Source organism: Prionailurus bengalensis, chromosome C2 (genome assembly GCF_016509475.1).
Source record: "Prionailurus bengalensis isolate Pbe53 chromosome C2, Fcat_Pben_1.1_paternal_pri, whole genome shotgun sequence".
Lineage (NCBI taxonomy): Eukaryota > Metazoa > Chordata > Mammalia > Carnivora > Felidae > Prionailurus > Prionailurus bengalensis.
The window spans coordinates 58826190-58848273 of NC_057350.1; the positions used below are offsets into that span (position 1 = coordinate 58826190).

Here is a 22084-nt window from a genome sequence, read left to right on the forward strand (position 1 = left end):
TCATGATTTATAAATAATAAACATAAATGAGTCTTGATATTCTGGCTGTCATTCCTCACTGTTCACTTGTGGGTCAAGTCTATTTTCTGTGAAAGCATTTTCCTGTGGTATTTATAGACTTTTTAAATGTATTTTTCCCACTGGCTGATGGCATCAAAGTTTGGATTGGCCACAATGCCCTATTTTATGTGAAAAGTCTTTTTCTTAAAGAATAAGAAAAACTAGACCTTTATACTAAATGGAGAGATTTGTAAACTCAAGAGCTATTAACATTATTATGTAAGAGGATTCTTAAGAGAATGTGGTGAAACCAAAGGATGTTTGATCTTTTGTTTTCTGATCTCACCTTGCCCATCAAATGATGGAAATCCCCATGCTAGGTTCCTAGAGGAAAACTGACCCAATTCCCTGAGGTCACATTAGGACGTACTCTGCAAAATCCATTGACTTTGACCTATCTTTCTGCTCTGGTTCTTCATCAATGCCCTTCACTTTGGAGCATCTGGGAAGATGGCAGCTTCATTCTTTCCTGCTGCAGCTCTAAAGTGGGGTTCTTCTTGAAGAGTTTCATGTGGTGCTGATGAGAGAGCCTCTGAGGAAGTAGAGAACCATCTTGTATGTGTTGATCAAAGCGGACGTGATGTGTCTTATGAAGCCAGAGGAGGAGGGGACAGGGACTGCAGTTCTTAGAGCCACACTGGAGCATAAAATTGACAGGATTTTCCACGAAGCCCATCCAGGTGGCCCACACAGACCAGGAGGGATGAATCATTATTTCATTTAGAATTGCTTTACTGGTACCTTGTTGCCTTCACTAAAATAGCAAACAAGTAAAATTCCATGGTTTTGAACAAATTGCACCTAACACGTTTTCATTACTCAAATTTAATAGATTTTATCATTGGGGGGGGGGACTTACATAATTAACTTAAATGAACTGTGTTTTTTTGCTGCTTATTCATAATGGATCCATCAAGGACAATGGTGTAAGTATAAGCCTTCCTTCGATCAGCACTGTTTTCATAAAACTGACAACGTGAGCCAGGCAAACAAAGATCTTTGAGAACTGAGTTTAGAGCAAAGAGCCCAGGAACTCAACTCTTAAAGTTGTAATGGTTATTGGCTTTTATACAACTTGTGAACTGGCCCTTTGTAAGCTTTAGAATGAATGAAATCTTTGTCCTTTTGTCTTCTGTTAAATGCAGGGAAGTCCAAGAAAGGTAGGACAACCTCCTTGTGTGGTGTTTTTGTTGCCAGCAAATTAGTGAAAGGTCATTGTGGAGTCATCTTTAAGAAATGATCACACTTGAAACTGTAAAATAGTGGATTTTTAGTCTAATGATCGTTCCTTTCACACAGTGGGGGAAAATTGTTACACAGTTGCTAGAAATGCAACATGAGTGCAGCTGCTGGTCACACACAAGCATTGTATTGTGAGACTCAGAATCGAGATAGAGATAAGAGTAGGCACTGGCATGTGTATAGGCTAAGTGTCAAACATGATGTTCCTCCTTTCCAAAGGCCAGGCATAAATAAGACTGGGAGGAGTCTTATTTATACATACATGGGAGGAGGGAAGGATTCAGGATGCTCCTGCTTACTGACTCTGTTTAAGTCTATTTTAGAAGTAAGACCTCATGGTGAGTGAAGACCAGTTTAAATGACTGGTTTGAATAAATATGAGGCTCATTACTGTGGCTACTCATAGAGATGCAGGATGTCAGAGGACGGAATGCTTATAAAGTGTGATGGACGGTGCTTCAAATAACTGAATGGCAATTTTGAAAACCCTAGCTCTTAAAAACTATTCGTTGCTGTCTGCTTGAGAAAAAGAATTGTCTTATCGTTATGATCTTGTTTTTATTCTCCCTGTTTTCTGGTCGGCAAGTATGTGTGAAAGCTGTTAGTTTCCTTTTTTTTTTTTTTTTCACTAACTGTATGTATGTCTCGTGAGCTTGTTATTTTTTGACTTCTCAAGTCCTTCTCTGTACACTCAGATTTAACCTAGAAATGTGAAAACATCTTGCCTTGTTGATCTGGTGTTGTTATTAACACTGTCAATGACTGCATGTTGGAAGTGTTGTATATTTTTCCTGTCCCCTGTCATCCTTTTTTGATCTTGTCTCTTTCTCCCTTTCTCCATCATTCTCCTTCATCCCTGACTCGTCCTGTACCTTCATCTCCCGGCTGTGGACTATGGTTAGGAAGAATGAATTTCTCAGCAGGTGAGCTATGATAGGCTAACTTGTCAGAAATACTGATTAATTTTATCCTCTTAAACCCAGGTTATAGTTTTAAGTCATCTCATTTTCTATACTAAGCCCAGATAACCGTTGAAAATATACAACACACACTGGGAAGATATTGGCAAGACTATATGTCTTACAATGGTTAACTCACAAAGGACTTTCCAGGTCTAACTGGCCAGAATTCATGGATAGGCAATAATAAAAAAAAATAATAATAAAGTAAAAAAGTAATAATAAGTAAAAATAAAAAAATAATAATAATCGGGGCGCCTGGGTGGCGCAGTCGGTTAAGCGTCCGACTTCAGCCAGGTCACGATCTCGCGGTCCGTGAGTTCGAGCCCCGCGTCGGGCTCTGTGCTGACAGCTCGGAGCCTGGAGCCTGTTTCCGATTCTGTGTGTCCCTCTCTCTCTGCCCCTCCCCCGTTCATGCTCTGTCTCTCTCTGTCCCAAAAATAAAATAAAATAATAATAATAATAATAATAATTAATAATAATAATAAATGGGCTTTGCACATCTATTCTACTGGTTCTCTGAGACAGTGAAGACAGTTGAGTTGGTTTGGGTTCTTTGCATGTGCTATGCTTAGCGATGAGCCTCAGATATCATCAGGTCTTACTTTATAAACCTTATAAACATTCCCTCAAATGGCTATTTCTGTCTGGATAGAAAGAATTTAGAGCTTTTACAAGGCCCTTTTTGCTTTTCAGTTGCTGTCCCACTGCTGAAAGTTACTCTTGCTACATAATTTAAAAACAAACAAACAAAAAAAATGAGTAGTCTCAAATATTAGGAAAGTCTCATTTTTCCCAACGCACTTACTCTACCCCATCCCAGACAGTAGATGCATTCCACTTCCTTATTTAGCCACTATAAAGCTGGAATTTACAGATGAGAAAATGAATTGATTCAGTGGCTCTTTAGTTCATGACATCCCTATACTAAATGAATGAGGATCCTGTGGTGATCAGGACACATGTGTCCCCCTCCCTGTTAAAGCTTGCACCTGTCCTGGGCCTACCTAATGGCAGGAACAGTTCTTCTTGGACATTCTACCAGGGTTTCCTCTGGTCTGCTGCTCTCCTCAAGTGTTTCCTCTATCAGAAGTACCTGTACCTTTAAGCGGACAGGCCAGAGCCCGAATCCCAACACCAGCTGTTTGGAATCACACTGGTATAATCCCAGGATCACAGGGACGAGGTCCATGCCCTTACATGTGATTGCAGAGGTAACTTAATTTTTTGAAATTGTTCAGGAGAGAGCAGTTGAATCCAGGTGACTAACCCACTGCGATTAGTAAAGTGTTGCCGGTTGGGAGAAACGGGCCTCTGCATGAGGTAAAACGTTTCCACTCACGCTGGATCCACAGGAAACAAAACGCCTGCCCTGGGAAACCTATGCTCATTAGCAGAAGGCTCTTTCACTAAAATTGCAGAGAAAATCTAAGGTACTCACCCTACCCCCAGAATGGCGGAAAGTTCTCACAGACACAGAGCTGAACCTCCACAGGTATTGAGGTGGTCTGGGGTATTTATGATGTTCACAATCCTTAGCACAGTACACATTGTGACACAGCTGTCCCTTGTGCCCATATCTGAACAATTTGAATCGTTTTAGTGTACTGTCTATCTCACCTGAAGGTTGTAAATTCATGTTCTTATTTTGTGATACTTTTGGGGGAAAAAAATCATGGGAGATCTGACGATCAGGATACACAGTGGCTTTAAGAAGAAATATACTCGCCATCTTTTCTGCTTTTCCAAGAAGGTGTTAGTTGCATTATAGGGATTGGCCTTTCCTCATTATGAAAAACCGAAGGGGAAGAGGAAGTTGTGGCACATGTCATTGCCAAGGAGATAAGTCTCATATGTTTTAAATTACATGGCTGTCTCTTAGGGATTTGTTTTTCATACTAACAGGGAAATGGCTTCCACGTACTCACTGCCAGTGCAGAAGTTTTCTTTGCCAACAAGCCTTTTTTGAAAGCATAAGGAAAGATACGTGTGTGACTTTTTCAAATAATTTCTGGTGTTTTTTTTGTCCCCCTCCTTTTCATAATGAATAACTGGAAACAATTTAAAAGGAGCAATTAGTAATTCCAAAAGTTCAAGTATCAAAGGTAAATATTTGAATAATAATTTTTTTTTAAAGGCACAAACTCCACGCTTATAAACGTACTGGCTTCATTTCATGCTTTCTGCATTAATCATTACGAATAATGATATTCTATCTAAAGTCTCATGGTGTGCTTTTTTTGTGTTGCATCTTCCCTTGGCCAAGTGATCTGTCGCTTTTACATATGTATTTGTAATTTATAATTACAGCTTATATTAAGGAAACATTTTCCCAGAAATGCCATAATCTGAACTAACATATTTTCACTTAGATATCTAAAACCACTCCAAACTGTTTGGCATGCAAACTGTCTGTGGAACTAAAATCATTTTACAGAAACTCTTGGTGGATGATGCTTTACTAAAGCCCTCCTGGTTGTGGCTCTGAACAATGGAAATGTTCAACTGATAGCTGAGGAAGCTGTTCGGAATCACTGCCCTTCTTTCACCCTCTGGCTGCTTTTTTGACTATTTCATTACCAATTGAGAGCCTCACTGAAGGTTGGTAGAGTGCAAGGAAAGAGGTGAAATTCAAATGGTCGAGTTGTAAACGCTTAATAGGTCCGGTAGTAAATTTGATGAGGGAGAAAGAGATCGCAAACCACTGCTGGCTAGAGAAATGTCTTTTTCATAAATCGAGGGATTGGTTGATCATTATGATCCCTGGTTCCTACATATATATGGTAAAGAGAGAATTGAAAGGAAAAATAATTCAGTTTGCATTGCCCAAAAGCTCCCACCAGAGAGCAAGCCATAGCAATAAGTCAAAGTAAAGCCAATACCTAAGACACCAGCTGACCAAGTAAGTACCAGGGTAAAGATGAAGCCTCTTACTGATGGCACTTTTGCTGCTATTGATCTAAGTGCGACGGTTTTGTATGGTTGGTACCACCAACTAGCTTGGGCTGACAGTTCGGGTGGAAGAAGAAGAGAGCTCTGCCTACGGTCATTAGGAAAAGCACAACCATTAGGAGGGCCGTTCACTGCAAAGTGTTTAAATAATTGGCAGACCAGAGAAATTGAAAAACGAAGAATGAGAAACGTACACGGTTTGGATGTTTACCAGATTAAAAGTGTTTGTGACAATATGAGTGAGACCCAAGACTCTTACATCCTGCGCCTAGATGATCCACCTGCTGTTTCACGACCTTATCGAGTCCTCAGACTGGAATACTGCTGAGCAAGTGACTGCCCTAAGACCCTGCTGTTGCTTGCCACCGGGAGTTCTCTTGCTTCACTTGAGCCCAGCTATTTTTAGAAGATACAGGGCCTTTGACTGTGTTGCCATTTTTTTTGTTTTTCCCTTTTTTGTTTTTGTGTGTGCTGATGTATTCTTCTCGGTTGCGCTGAGATGTGGGAATGGCAAAGGGAAATGTGAGGTGATCCCCTGACCAGGAAGATCGCTTCCAAGACCACTTCTCTGAAACTCTTGCTTGCACTGAGCATGATGCTGTGTCTTTGATCTTCTTGGCTTCGAAACAAATTAGACCAAGGCCCAAGTTTCACAGGCAGATGTTTTGGGCTGCTGGTTTGACTCTCAGAAGATCTAAGGCTGAAAAATGAGGCATACTAACATATTTATGGCTCTTCCCTCAGGGTATAATCACCAACAGATGAGTGAAGGACAAAGGCAGAAATCTTCTGAATTTTACAACCGCACAGCATCTGAATCAAATGTCTACTTGAACAGTTTCCACTATCCCGATCACAGCTATAAGGACCAGGCCTTTGATACTTTGAGCCTAGACAGCTCTGATAGCATGGAGACCAGCATCTCTGCCTGCTCACCTGACAATATCTCTAGGTAAGATACATTCACGGTTAAGGTTTCCAGTTTATAAAAGGACCTGCTGGTCTCAAAAAGTAAAGCCATTCGCTTGGGGGCAATGTATATGCACCAGCCCACATTTCTGAGACATACAGAGTCCACGGTGAGGAGGAGGGCTGAGTGTCATGGCAGCCTTTGAAAGTAGTTTCCTTGTATCCTGTGTGACTTAGCCAGTCAGACACCATATAAGCCATTTTTCTCCTTTGCTTTGTGTCTTTACATTTGAGTTCACATGTATTCCGTGCTTCAACATTGATTTGCCTCTGTTGGTTGATTCCGACCTTCATTAGGACTCCTTTTGATTGAATAAAGAAATAATTTCCAACAGTATAGTAAGACTGTTGAAGGATTGCTTACACTTATGTTTCATTAAAAGGAAGGCTTTAGCTCTTCCACGTATTAGAATTTTTGTAAGGGTTTAACTATTCACATTTGTGTTCATACTTTGAGGCAAAGTATGGTCTTAGGGAATTATGGCTAACGGCACATCTAAAATATAGATCTGGTCATGGTACTCTGCCCCTTCAAGAGCTGTGATGATGCCCTACTACCTTTTGAGAAAAGTCATACCCTTGAACCTGCATTCTACATCCAACTCAACTTCCCATTCACCCTCTCCTCCTGATACACCTCACAGAGCTTCTTAATATTCAAATCTCTGAGCCTTTGACCATATTAGTCCTGGGCCTGGAATCAAATAGTTTGTTCATTCATCCATTTACAGGCTCCTTCATTCCACAAATACTTATAGAGTGCTCTAGAGTCAACAGTGGGCTGGACTTGGCTCATACTAGCTGGCAAGTGCCACATGTGCGTCTTTCCCCCTCCGCGTGATCAGTGATGTCATGTTGGTAGTTTGAAATTGCCCGTGGGGGGAGCATGTACTCCACATAAATTGACATTTGCCATGTATCAGGGTTTTATTTCCCTCCAGAGAACGGGTTTGCCAGCACAGCACTGACTACGGTCAAATTAATCCTTCCCTTTTTGTATTCACTCAACCTATATATACTTACTGAGCACCGGTAGTGTCTGTCATTGCAAAACATCTTTATCATCTCCAACCCCCTCTCCTATCTGAGCCTGGAGGAATTTTCCTCATCCTTCAGGCTTAAGCTTAAGTTGGAAACTCATGAAGATTTCTCCCTTTAGGGCCTTTTTCTTCTGTGTTTCTATTGCACTTGATGCTTTTTTCTATTATATCACTGATCACATTGTGGTATGAAATTTTTCCTTTGGTAATTAATTGGTGAATTCCTCAATGTCAAGGAGGATGTCTAATTACCTTTCGGTTTCTCCACCCAGCAGAGATCTTAGCAGATAGCAGGTATTCAGTAAGTGTTGGCTGAGTAAATACCTCAGGATATAGTGAAATGGACATATTTTCAATTTTGGTATTTTTCTGTGTTTGATCTATTTTAATTGGCTGAGAACCATTATGATTTCAACCTAAGAAACAAGCCAATATTCAGTAAATGTTAACTGAGCACTTGTGTGTCCTAAATGTAAATGTCTGGCTGGATAATTAATTGCCATCAACAGACTTCCATATATTGGAATGAAGCCACGGGTGGGAGCGGGAACTTCCTTCCGCTTGTGCTCTATGGCTTTGACCAGACAACTGATTGTCCTACTTGAAACAGATCACACAATGCTCTTGGTGCTGATTTGCTTCTGGTGTGCAAAATGGAGGGGTTGTTTCTTGAATACAAGAGGATGGTGGATTTTAAAACATCTTAATGGAGGGGCGCCTGGGTAGCTCAGTCAGTTAAGCATCCAACTTCAGTTTAGGTCATGATCTCACGGTTCATGAGCTCGAGCCCCACATCAGGCTTTATGCTGATAGATTAGAGCCTGGAGCCTGCTTCGGATTCTGTGTCTCCCTCTCCCTCTGCGCCTCCTCTGCTCATGCTCTGTCTCTCTCAAAGAAAATAATAAATGTTAAAAAAAAAACCCACATTTTAATGGAAAATTACCATCATGTAAATAAAATTTATTTCATTGCAAAGGTTCAAATAATCTGCTCTCCCTCCACCTAAAATTAAAAAAAAAAAATGACAGAGACAGAGGGAAAGTAATATCAGCAAGGTCTACTCAGCTTTAGGTTGTGTTGTGTTTCATAAATGAAAAGAATATGAGAGACCCTTTATTGGGGCGCCTGGGTGGCTCAGTTGGTTAAGCGTCCGACTTCGCTCAGGTCATGATCTTACGGTTCGGGGGTTCGAGCCTCATGTCGGGCTCTGTGCTGACAGCTTGGATCTTGGAGCCTGCTTCGGATTCTGTGTCTCCCTCTTTCTCTGCCCCTCACCCACTCACACTCTGTCTCCTTCTCTCTCTCAAAAATAAATAAACATTAAAAAAATTAAAAAAAAAAAAGAATATGAGAGACCCAACTATAGGTGGCCATTATAGCCAGGAAATTTTAGGGGTGGGGGGAAAACGAGAAAAGGACAGATGCTACATTCTGTGGTAAAGAATAGTGTATTTTAATTTCGGCATTAATGGGTAGAGTATTAATATTACTGGATATATCCTGCCAGAGAAGGAAAGGAGTCTCTGGGGGAAAACACTAAAGCAACGATGAGAATCGTATTGCTGCTTGTCACATGGAAATGACCTCAATTGAAGGAGGAGATTATGTAATGATAAAAAATAGGATTTTTTTCTTTTTTGCTGCCATTATGATGTCAGGTCAGAGGGCTGAGTGTTTTACATTATTCAATATTAAAAGATGCAATATCTCACTTTTTAAAAAGTTCAGTATGACTGCTTGGGGGGCAGACATTGAGTATGGGTTAGGGCTTGTCTGGGCCATGCTGGTAGGTGCTGGGAGCTGATGTTTTCAGAACAGAAAGCCTTGAATTTTGAGTAATTATTCATAAATGACAGTCAACTGACCAGCCAGATGTGGTGCTTTTGAATAACAAGACACAAACAAAAGTCGGCAGCCCAACAACCATCATACCATAAGGGCAAGAGGAATAAAAGTGGGCATTAAAAGCAAGAACACAGTTGGGTCGCCTGGGTGGCTCAGTCGCTTAAGCATCCAACTTTGGCTCAGATCATGATCTCGTGGTTTGTGAGTTCAAGCCCTGCGTCAGGCTCTGTGCTGACAGCCTGAAGCCTGCTTCAGATTCTGTGTCCCCTTCTCTCTCCGCCCTCCCCAGCTCACACTGTGTCTCTCTTTCTCAAAAATAAATAAACATTAAAATTTTTTTTTTTTTTAAAAGCAAGAACACAGAATGCAGGATGCAGCTCCCAGTGTCAGAGCGACTCCCATTCTGTGGCGCTTTGTACTTAGTCGTTATTTTGAAAACATCAGACTGTCCTCCCCTCTTCACAAATAATTGTGAAGATTTCATGTCAATATTTCCTTCGTGAACTCTTGATAGTTTGATCTTTTATTTTTCTATTCGTGAGCCATCTTTTGTAAAGAAATACACTCTATGCGGTTTCCTGTCTTGGCGTTTTCTACTCCCCAACTCATCCTCCCCTCCCAAAATTGAAGTGAATATTCATCCCTTCAAATTACCACTCCTCATGTCTCATATTTATTTTTTTATTATTTTTTAAAATATGAAATGTATTGTCAAATTGGTTTCCATACAACACCCAGTGCTCATCCCAACAGATGCCCTCCTCAATGCCCATCACCCACCCTCCCCCCCTCCCACTCACCATCAACCCTCAGTTTATTCTCAGTTTTTGAGAGTCTCTTATGTTTTGGCTCCCTCCCTCTCTAACTTTTTTTTTCCTTCCCCTCCTCCATGGGTTTCTGTTAAGTTTCTCAGGATCCACATAAGAGTGAAAACATATGGTATCTGTCTTTCTCCGTATAACTTATTTCACTTAGCATAACACTCTCCAGTTCCATCCATGTTGCTACAAAAGGCCAGATGTCATTCTTTCTCATTGCCACATCGTATTCCATTGTGTATGGTAAACAACAGTGGTGCAACAGTGGGTACAGGAAATTACCCAAAAAGGAACCACTTCGATTCTAAGTACCAAGCATTACACATTCAGTTCTGGACACTTAACACAGTGACAGGCAAAAATTTATTTTTATTTGCTCGCCCAGTTGCTTTTTACTAAAATGGCTTCCAAAGGTAGAGAATGAGCATGGTTCCCCTAACTATGCCAAATGAGGAGGACAGCATCACTGTAGAGCATTCCTGGCAGGGGGTTATTCGTGGCCATGATTATCTTCCATTCTTACTTCACGTAGACCTGACTCAGTGGTAATATCAGTCACAGATAACCAATCACCATGGTCAGAAATTACTAATAGTATTTATTCCATATGACTGTCTGATCCTTTGAATGTCAAAAAAAAAAAAAAATGAAGCCCAAGTGGAAGATACTTGTAAAAGGTCTAGTGTAAAAAAGAAAGAGAGAAACAAACATTTTTCTTCTGTACCACCATATACTTTAAAAAGTTCATGCTACCCTAAGATAAGCTTGTATCCACTATTATAATGGAAAATAATATGATAAACATCAGGCAAATGGGTAATAAGAAACTAATGTTTGGAATGTATATTACGACACCACATCCTTAATGAGAACTTTTTGAGGTTAGGTAGCGAGAGAAAGAAAAGACTAAAACATTTTCTCTTTGTGTGATTGTTTTTAAGTTATGTATGAAAATCCCCTAAAATGATACGTATATTAAAGAGGTAATTCCATGCTGAAATTCGAGTGACATAAACCTGGTCTTGTGGTTTATTATGTCACCAAAAGCCATTTGTAGAATTATAGAACTACTCAGAGTTGTGGGGACACTGGCCTTTCCCTTTTTGTTGAGACATCATTTTTGTGTCTGCCAGAGAGTTACTTGAGTCACAAAATGTTTTTGCTTTTTCAGCATCATTACTTACACCATAAACAAACAAAAAGCTAAGAAAACAGGTCTTGGGTCATAGAAAACAGCAGCTGAGAGTCAATTCTGCATAAAACCTCTACTCTGCTAAAATTACTGACTTGACTTATACCATGAAGATCCCTGCAAACTGCCTGCAATGATATGTTATTATCACAATTGCTATTACTAATTTCCTAAGCCCTGACCTTGTGCTCATACTTGGAGAAAATGTTGAGGAACTTGATCCCTCATTATGGCTTAAATACCAGCCGTGTGCATGGGTGGTGGGGAGCAAGACTGAGTATGGGGTTGAGAGCAATCCACGGCTGAACTTGGCTTTAAGGGATGCTTTCATCCAAATTCCGCATGCTTCTAATTTCTTCAGTTTAGGCAAAGGTTGGTATTCTGCTTTCTTCCCCAGTATGTCAACACCCAGTGTATGCATTTTATTCTCGGGAGTTCTTTCAGAAGAGATCCAGACAACCAAAGTGATCGCAGGGGAGGGCAGCCATGTGTCAAAGGGACTGGATATGTCAAACCATGTGAACGATGGTCAGGAGGGGTTAGAGGGCTTGTGTTCTTGTAATACTCAAGGAGCTACTGACTAGAGAAAAATTAGACCCCTTATAAGGAGTAATAATTTGCTTAAGCTGAAAAAGTACTTGAGAAGATTCATTGAAAATAAATAATCTGGTTCTTCACTTAGTGGTAGTGTTAGTGCACTGACAGCAGTCCTGGAAAAGTTTTGTGTGTCTTTATGGAGAATTTTGTTTTGCTTCTGTTGGTTTTGTTTCGGTCTGGTTTTGTTTACTTATTTCTCGTATGACATTGTTCTTAGCTTTTCTTTCTTCCTTTTTTTTTTTTTTGTTTTTGCCTTTGCCTATGAGTGACTATTCTGAAAAGCACCAAAAACCCCAAATCTGCTATTTGGATGCTTTTACCCTTGATGGAAGCTTTTTTTTTTTCTTTATGTATATGGTTTTTGCCAAAGTCGGTCAGTTAAAAGAGGTCTTCAGTTGATAAAATAGAACATTACTAAGTGGGAAAGGCAGTCAAAACTAGTCATCTGTATACCATTAATGGCCCAATGACTCATATCACCAGCATCTGTACAGCATTGACGTCGAAAGTTATGCCTGCCTTTTAAGGAAGGTCCAAAGTTGAAGCAATGGCAGGACACATTGCTCCTCTTGTAACTTTGAGAGGCTTGAGAAAGCAAAGATGAGTGTTGTGCTATAGGTAATGCAGGATAAAGCTTATCTCCAGTGACTTCAGACTCTCCTCCTATACGGCAGGTGCTATACCAGACGGCATTTCATTTGCTGACATTTGGGTATACCATGGATGCCATGGTATCGACAAGCCTAGACTTCTCCCTACATTCCTGTTGCAGTGGCCTTTGCTTGTCACTCTAGGTGCAATCCTCATGGGACATAAAAGCAAAACTGGTGATGACATGGTAGGACACAGCAGAGAAGTTTTGCTAAATCAAAATGGTTTACACGTCAAGGAAATATTAAACTCAAGAATAGTAAAAGTGGAACCATAGAGAACAAGTAGGTACCCATGGATACAACTTATTTTTTAAACAAAATAAATTTTTGCTTTAAAAGTATAAAGTAGCTTTAAAAGTATAAAAGGAGAGCTTAAAAAAAAAATAGGTGACTGTAGGTGCCTAAAAGTTATGAAGACAGGAAGTGGTAAATGTTAACATGTACTTTCTGTCAAATGTTTTCAGAAAATTGAGTTTCTTTGGAGCAGAAGTTAAGACATTTATGGAATATTGCCAAATAGGCAGATTTAAATATAATTGGCAGAAAATAATTATAAATATTTATATATATAAATATATAAATTATATATATATAAATTATATATATTTATATATATAAATATTTGTATATATATATATATATATTTATATATATGCCTGAAAAAATTATAAAATAAGAACGAACAGAAATATTTAAAGACAGGTAACTGTTTTAAAACTTGCCCCCAGGATATGCCCAAATTACAGATACATGAAAAACCATGGGCTGAAAATATTTGTTTCTAACCGAGTTATTTCCAACCAATTCATGTGGATAGGTTTCATGTAGCTCAAGGTCATACTTAGGCCAGTAATTGGAAGCTGTAGAAAGACAGATTTTGATTCAAGTTAAGTATCAACATTCTAAGGATGTTGTCTGGTCGATGAAGAAATGGATACAATAAGTTTTCTGTATCTAACAATGTTCAGGCACAAGCTGGACGAAAAGTCAGTATGTTGTAGAAAGAACTGTAGGGTAGATGGAGGTTAGACTCTTGGTGAGGGCTTTTTTGGGTTTTTTTTAATTGATGAGTTTTTGAGACCTGAGACATAGTGAACAAATTATTTATTTCCAAATAAACTGGAGACATAAGACATATATATCCGATGTCACAGAGAACACGATAGAATATAAACATGATTTTGTGCTGTTCTAGGGCCTGATGTTTGTCCGGGGCTTTCTCAGTTGAGCTGACAAAGTGTGCCCCTTTAACATCTGTGAGGTTGACTATTCTTAATAAGGAGGAATACAAATTCTTGCACAAAAATTTAAAGATTTTTGGGGGCACCTGGGTGGCTCAGTCGGTTAAGCGTCCGACTTCAGCTCAGGTCATGATCTCACAGTCCATGAGTTCGAGCCCCACATCAGGCTCTGTGCTGCCAGCTCAGAGCCTGGAGCCTGCTTTAGATTCTGTGTCTCCTTCTCTCTCTGCCCCCCCCCCCCTCAGCTGTGCTCTGTCTCTCTCTGTCTCTCAAAAATAAATAAACATTTAAAAAAATTTTTTTTTCTTTAATTCTTGCTGGTTGAAGAGAATAGAATTTACCCTTTTGTACCTCTCCCAACAGTTCATGGAAATAATGAGGAGAAATTGCCATGTTTTTGTCCTTGTCAGGAGAATACTCCTGGCTAAAAATGGGCCCAAAGTAACCCTGCAAAGTACAGAGATTAGTTAACTTCTAAGGATACAGCATTCCTAAGGCTGTCCCTTTCCTGGATGAATGCATTTTGTAATAGGGCCGGAAGTACTGATTTTTTTTTTTCTAAAAGATAATTTTGTAGAGCAGTTTTTGGTTCACAGCAAAACTGAGCGGAAGATACAGAGATCCCTGTCCCTGCACGTACATAGCCTCCCCCATTATCAACATTCCCCATCAGAGTGGTACATTTATTACAGTTAATGAACCTATGTTGAGGGGCGCCTGGGTGGTTTTGGTGAGGCATCCAACTTCAGCTCAGGTCAGATCTCACAGTTCGTGGGTTCAAACCCCACGTCGAACTCTGTGCTGACAGCTCAGAGCCTGGAGCCTGCTTCGGATTCTGTGCCTCCCTCTCTCTCTTCCCCTCCCCCACTCATACTCTGTGTCTCTTTCTCTATCAAAAATAAATAAACATTAAAAAATTTTTTTTTCATGAACCTCTGTTGACACATCATTGTCACCCAGGGTCCATAGCTTACAACAGGGTTCACCTTTGATGTTGTGCATTCTGTGGATTTGAACAAATGTATAATGTCACATACATTAATTACAGTGTCATACAGAGGGCTTTCATTGCCCTAAAAATCCTCTGTGCTCTGCATATTCATCCTTCCCTCCCTCCTACCCGCCACTTCAAACCGCTGGCCACCACTAAACTAATCTTTTTACTGTCTCCATGGTTTTGCCTTTTCCAGAACGTCATATAGTTGGAGTCATACAGGGTGTAGCCTTTTCAGATTGGCTTCTTTTGCTTAAATATGCATTTAAGTTTCCTCCATGTCTCTTCATGACTTGATAGCTCATTTCTTTTTAGAGCTGAATAATATTCCATTTTCTGGAAGTGCTACCATTTAGTTATTCATTTACCTACTGAAGGATATCTTGGTCGCTTCCAAATTTTGGCAATTATGAATAAAGCTGCTATAGAGCTGCTATTACTGACTTTAAGATAAACTGTATGTATGACGTTGCTGTGGTCATTGATCTGTAGAAATGAATTTAGCCCTATGCTTGAAACAACCTAGATTTGAGCTGATCAACAATATAATTTGGGGAGATATACTAAAAATTATCCTTTTCATTTTCATATGAATTTAACTTTTTAATATTTATTTATTTTTGAGAAAGAGAGAGAGAGTGCGAGCTGAGAGGGGCGGAGAGAGGAGAGGGAGACACAGAATGTGAAGCAGGTTCCAGGCTCTGGGCTGTCAGCAGAGCCCGATGCGGGGCTCAAACCCACGAACCGCGAGATCATGACCTGAGCTGAAGGTGGATGCTCAACCGACCGAGCCACCCAGGTGCCCCTTATTTTCATATGAACTCATTTTTATATAAATGCATCTGACATGAATCCCTACTATGTGCCAGTCTCTATGCTATGGAAGATACAGGCACAAAAGCGTCTCTGTCCCCAAGAGAGTCTAGAAAAGAAGACCTATATTCAATGGCTATACAAGGATACATGCATAGGAAATAACACTGGTTCTCTATGGCTGGAATATCAGAGTAAATAAGTTTTGACCTAGGTCATGCCCCTGTTTCCAGAACACTCAAATAAAACATCAGTAAGAGAAAAATAACATTTTTTGGTTTGCGTTAAACATTTCCAAGTTCTTCTATTTCTCTTTTAGTTACTTACCCTAACTGTTCTTGCAGCTTTTACTCCTTAAGATTTTTGCCTTCACTTGTTTGCATGATGTCTTTCTCGAGATGCATTGCTTATAAATTCTCCAATTAAAAAAAAAAGATGCATTTCTTTTGAAGCTCTTGAATCTTTTCATAGCGTTTCCTCATCGGTATATGGTGGATGAGTATTGGGTATCACTGACAAAACTAGCCACCCACCACCCTTCTGTTGCACCTACGAGAGAAGTCTTTTTTTAATTGGCATCGTCCTGTAAGAAATAAAATGTCGAGGCACCTGGGTGGCTCAGTCCGTTAAGCGTCTGACTTTGGCTCAGGTCACGATCTCATGGTTTGTGAGTTCCAGCTCCACATCAGGCTCTGTGTTGTTGGCATGGAGCTTGCTTTGGATCCTCTGTCCCCCTCTCTCTGCCCCTCCACCCTCCCTCAAAAATAAACATTAAAAAAAGAAGAAATAAAATGTCACAAGTATGTATTTTTTTAGTAATCTCTACACCCGATGTGGAGCTTGAACCCATGACCCCAAGATCAAGAATCACACACTCTTCTAACTGAGCCAGCCAGGCGCCCTCTAAAATGTCCATGTGTGTAGAGGCACAGCAAAAAAGCAGCTGGGAACACATATTTCCAAACCAAATAAAGTGTCTTCAAACCTTAGGTATCATCTGCATAGAACTCTGTAGATAGTCTTATTGGTCTGGTATATCTGAACATTTAAATTAAAAAGAAGGCCTCCCACAGTCCATTAATTTTTAGACCTTGGAAAAAGTATTTTGAGAACACACTTTGTAAGATTTAGTTTGCGTTTATTTATTTGTGAGTAAAGCACTCTACTTTGGTGTTATTTTCCTTGCCTATATTTTGTCTCCTAAACTGAGATAAGCCAATGTCACCTACAGTTTTCAGATCTGAACTGAGTTTCCTTTTCAGGCCAATGACTCTCCTAAGTAACGTCCTTTAAATTACATTGGATTGCATCGTTCACCATCCTGGAACCTGTGAGTGGGTGTGCGTGTGCACATCTGCGTGGGTACTTAAAGAGACATCCCTCCCAAACGATATTCTTGAAAGGGTATTTTGTGTTCTGCTGTGTTCTATTCAGTGCCAGCACTTCAAATATTGCCAGAATAGAAGAAATGGAGAGACTTTTGAAGCAGGCGCATGCGGAGAAGACTCGGCTGCTTGAATCCAGGGTAGGTACAATATCTTTCCACCAGAGGTCAATGAGCTCATGGTTCGAGCTGTCCTGCACCTGACAGGAAACCGCCCTTGGGCCTTATTAACCAGTATAATCTTGGAGTCGTCACTCAACCTTTTTGGTCTCATTTTTGTTACCTGAAAAGTAAGGATGTTAGGATTTCTTGGCCTCCTGACCGCACTACAATATTTTGTAATTTAAAATAGGTATAGTGTCAACGTAGACCGAAATGAATGCTTTGTATTGAATTTTCCCGTTGATGGCCACTGTGGTTGCCTGCCAAAGAACAAGGAGGAATGTCATGTCTTTATGTTTTCTCTCTTCCTTGCCAGCTTGTGTGAACTGTGCTATTGTAATATTTAAAATCCCACGTTATTGTGACTGCATTTCAAGCCAGAATCTGAACTTCCTTAGGAATCCCCCCAAATGCCTTCGCATCCTGCCTTAAAGGGCCCCTCCTTTCCTCTTCCGACTTCCCCGTGGGCTTCCTCTGCTACCTCCAGCCAGGAAGCCGCAAAGCAACAAAGAAACCAGAGGGACCGATGGCCTTCAGTTAGAAGATGGCCACTGAAAGGAGGGCTCAAGGTCATGACTAGTGTTGGGTGACCAGTTTGATCCTTTGTTTTAAAAATGCGAGGGTTGTAGTCACCAGCATGAAATGATTGAGTTCCACAGCTGGATGTTCACTTAATATTCAGTTGTTAACTAAATGTCATGGTTGCCTTTCTGCGTGGGATGATTTAAAAAACTATGCGAGGGGTGATTCTAGTCTAGGTGATATATTGTAAGAGCCCAAGCTATAAAGCCAACAATTGTCTAGAGAGAATTTTCTTTTCCATTAGTTGGAATCATCCAAGTATAACCAATATATCTTAAAATTTGTTCGGAATGATGATATTTAGGAACGGGAAATGGAAGCCAAGAAACGAGCTCTGGAAGAAGAAAAACGACGCCGAGAACTCCTGGAAAAACGATTGCAGGAAGAAACTAGCCAGCGGCAGAAGTTAATTGAAAAGGAAGTAAAAATAAGGGAGAAACAAAGGGCACAGGTTGGTCGGTCAGTCTGGATGGATTAGAATAGGTTGCCCCCTGCTGGTCATTGTTTAGAAGACAGTCATGCTGTGTCAGGATGGCTTTCTTGGCACTGTGCTCAGCAGCCCTTCTTGACGTGTAACTGCCGGGACAGAAACAAACAAACAAACAAACAAACAAACAAGGGGCACCTGGGTGGTGCAGTTGGTTAAGTGTCCCATTTCGGCTCAGGTCATGATCTCATGGTTTGAGAGTTTGAGCCCCACATTGGGCTCGCAGAGCCTGCTTTGTTTGGATCCTCTGTCTCCCTCTCTCTCTTCCCCTCCCCCCCCTTTCTCTCTCATGCGTGGTGTCTCTCAAAAATAAGTAAACATTTTTTAAAAACTCATTGAGACCTACTACTCAAATGATACTTTGGTCACGCATAGAACAATTCGGCGGGAGAGGCAGTTTTTCTTCTGCCCATTTTTGGGAGTATATTTAAAAGGACCATGTTTTTCCAAGCAGCTTTGAAAAATGCAGCCAGATACTGAAAACAAATACAACACCCAAACTAAAACCTTTGGCTGAGGAAGAGAAAAGCTTCTATGAAGCCATTTTTGGAAGCAAATACTCCAGAACAAAATAATTTTACCAACCCAATTTCTTGGTAGTTTTTTTTCCTAACCACTGTATTGTCACACATATCCTCTTTGCTACAGCCGTCCACACATGTGTGCAAGGTTACTGAACTCCAGCCAAACTCAGGAAAATCACCCATTTCCTTTCACTTCCTATCCCGCTTATCATAGAGTTTGAATCTTTGCAACTAAAAAGCTGCTTATATAACGTGGGTCGGCTGAGGAACTAAAATAAAATCTTGTGAAGTGCCAATTATTTCAAGTTCAAACCCATTTTACCAAGTTTTACTAGACTTCATAAAAAGTACCGTTCCTCTTATTCTTCATAGTTGCTGGCAGTTTGGTAGCATGGCAGTGAGAGACCCATCTTGGAGACTCTGTGTGCTTTTGAGGTATCAGCAAGTCTCTGACATCTGTCTAAATGTAGTCAAAGTACCACAGACTCAAAGGCAAAATATTGCAGGAAAAATTCAAAGTAAAACTTGTTCATTTTATTTCATTATGCCTATCCTTTGCCAAATTACGGTTCACGGTGAAGATCATCCCTGGCTATTTGGTATTCGAAGCCAATCCAAAAAAGTACAATTCTCTATTTAAATCCTAATTATAAGGTTTTCCTCCAAGTATATATTTAGGTCATTTTCCCCAGGGCAGAGGGATGGGGTTATTAACAGAATACAGTCAAACACCATTTTGGAAATGTGACCCATGGTGATACGTGCTTCCTAGATTAGACGAACTTCTCTACTCCAGCCATAGTAAAATAAAAGACATCCACATACATCTTTTCCATATCTGCTCATTGGATAGCTCATTGAGTACGGCTTTGATTCCACATCTCACCTTATTTTAGCTTCACTTCTCAAAACATACATCTCTGCCTTCAATTTCTACCAGAGGGTGTGTATCAGCCAACATGTATAGCTTTAGGGGATCTCGCAGGGCCGGGGGTGGGGGGGGGTGTACTTACTAAATACTGTTCACCAGTCATGTCATGTCTGAGATTATTTAAGAACTAATGTTAGGTGGTGATAGGGAGAGGCCCAGGGAACTTCGTGCCTCATTTCCCTGTGTTTTGAAGTGCGATATGCCTCTTGTAAAACTAAGGTTAATGACGTTTTTTCCATTTTCTCATCTGCCCTTCTCAAGGAATAGAACCTGTCCACCTGCGTTTATCCCTCCCCCTCCCCCGCATATTGTAGCATCCTTCCGAAAACGCTATGCATTTTTTAAACTCCAAAGAATAATGTTTATCTTCAGTTCTCATAATCACATGAACACTTGAATGCTTAGGCTTTCCAGTTCATGTCCACTCAAATAACTGACCTTAAACGAAATAAGTACTTAGCTATATATGACACGGGGTTGTGCTTTTCCAGGCCCGACCTTTGACACGCTATCTGCCCGTCCGGAAGGAAGACTTTGATTTGCGAAGCCACGTAGAGACTGCCGGCCACAATATCGATACCTGTTATCATGTATCGATCACAGAGAAGACCTGCCGAGGATTCCTTATCAAAATGGGTGGAAAAATTAAAACTTGGAAAAAACGATGGTTTGTGTTTGATCGGAACAAGCGCACATTCTCTTATTATGCAGGTGAGTGATAAAAAACTCTTAAGTGATATATTCAAATCAGGAACTCTCTGCTAAAGAGCAAAGGTAATAAAAGTCAGTATAAATAGGTTGATTGGTAACTAATAGAATTAAGGGTGATATTAGCTTTGTAGGTCTATATTATTTTATATTAGGGTTGTATAGTCCCCATGATATGTATGATTTCCTCCCTAGAAATAAAAATTTGGGGCACCTGAGTGGCTTAGTCAGTTGGGCATCCGTCCAACTTTGGCGTGGGTCATGATTTCAAGGTTCAAGAGTTCGAGCCCTGCATTGGGCTCTGTGCTGATAGCTCAGAGCCTGGAGCCTGCTTTGGATTCTCTCTCTCTGCCTCTCTCTCTCTCTCTCTCTCTCTCTCTCTCTCTCTCTCTCAAAAATAAATTAACATTAAAAAAAAATTTTTAGGGGCACCTGGGTGGCTCAGTCCGTTGAGCGTCTGACTTTGGCTCAGGTCAGGATCTCGCAGTTTGTGAGTTCGAGCCCCGCGTCGGGTTCTGTGCTGACAGCTCAGAGCCTGGAGCCTGTTTCAGATTCTGTGTCTCCCTCTCTCTGCCCCTTCCCCACTCATGCTCTGTCTCTCTCTGTCTCTCAAAAATGAATGAACATTAAAAATTTTTTTTTTAATTTTTAAAGAAATAATAAAAATTATCTATTATTTTAAAAGTGTGAATTAGTCTGTTCGGGTTCTGAAATAACCTGAAGTCTGAACAAATATTAAATGGAATTTATCCTTTTAGACCAAAATATTGACTTTTATGCCACAAAGCCAGAAAAAAGGTTCCTGTTTATTTATTTATGGTCATATGCCCTATTTAAGTCACACACAATTAGGCAGCCTTAGCTGACAGACATCCAGCTACAGTTTGTAAATTAGAATGTTATTTAAGCCGAGAGTAAAGCTCATCAGTGAACAAGTGACCAAGTATTTATTAACTGACTGAAATATTTTTGGATTGCTTAAATGATGGATTGTGAGAAACATACCCACCTGAGTCTTCAAAAAAATACAGGAATATTTATGTAACTGCTGTACTTACTAAAAAGTCTCGGGGCACCTGGATGGCTCAGTCCGTTAAGTGTCCAACTCTTGATTTCAGCTCAGGTCGTGATCTCAAGGTCGTGATCTCAAGGTCGTGAGCTGGAGCCCTGTTCTGCATTGAACGTGGAGCCTGCTTAGGCTCTCTCTCTACCCCTCACCCCTCTCTCTCTCTAAAAAAAAAAAAGAAAGAAAAGAAAAAGAAAAAAGTTTCTTACTTACTCCTGGGTCACATATCAAACACGTCCATTGTCAGCACAGATTTAGCTCTGCTCTCTTAAGCAACTGAAGAGAAGTAATATCATTGCAAGAGTTTATGAAGAGACCCTGTGGTGACTGTATCAGCGTTTATGAGCAATGTCAAATAAAGAATCAATTGTTAAATCAATGTAATAAGAAATAACAGCCTAGTCACTTAATCTACATAGTGTGAGGTCAGGATATGTTTATGAAGAGAAGTATGAGGCACCGAGAGGCATGTGGAAAACAAGGAGACCCTGGCTGGGGGGCCCCAGAGTTGGGGTGAGGAGGACCCAGGAGTGCATGCCGTTCAGTTAGGAGCTCTTTGGTGGGGCTCCAGTATGCAGTTAATGCTGTAGTGGCCCCAAGCGAATGGCCTAAACCCCCTTCCGGGTTCCCTGCTTGCCTCTCTTGGGCCTTCTGATCTTGGGTTCTAAGAAAATCCAGAGACGTTCTCTTCAGTGAGTACAATAGAAAAGATGACAGTTTAATGAGAAATGCCAATTTATGTCTGCAAAGTCCATAAACAAAACTTTGCCCTGTGCTAGTCTCCAAAGACAACCTCACCCAGAATTTTCCAAAGATAACATGTTAATTAACTTCAGACAAAACAGCTTCACTCTTCTTCTCTGCT

At 40.4% G+C, this 22084-nt stretch overlaps 1 protein-coding gene across 49 annotated transcripts in view; it reads left to right on the top strand.

Annotated features, from left to right (window-relative positions):
* The window catches only part of PHLDB2 (pleckstrin homology like domain family B member 2), a 234842-nt gene that overhangs the window by 206982 nt on the left and 5776 nt on the right, over nucleotides 1-22084 (top strand). For 20 of the 49 annotated variants that reach the window (XM_043594146.1, XM_043594151.1, XM_043594149.1 and 17 more), the window contains 4 exons: nucleotides 5958-6165; nucleotides 16810-16900; nucleotides 17808-17954; nucleotides 19937-20156. In XM_043594146.1, coding sequence (XP_043450081.1) covers nucleotides 5958-6165; nucleotides 16810-16900; nucleotides 17808-17954; nucleotides 19937-20156 — 666 coding nt within the window. The other 29 variants (XM_043594101.1, XM_043594107.1, XM_043594123.1 and 26 more) reach the window with 5 other exon arrangements.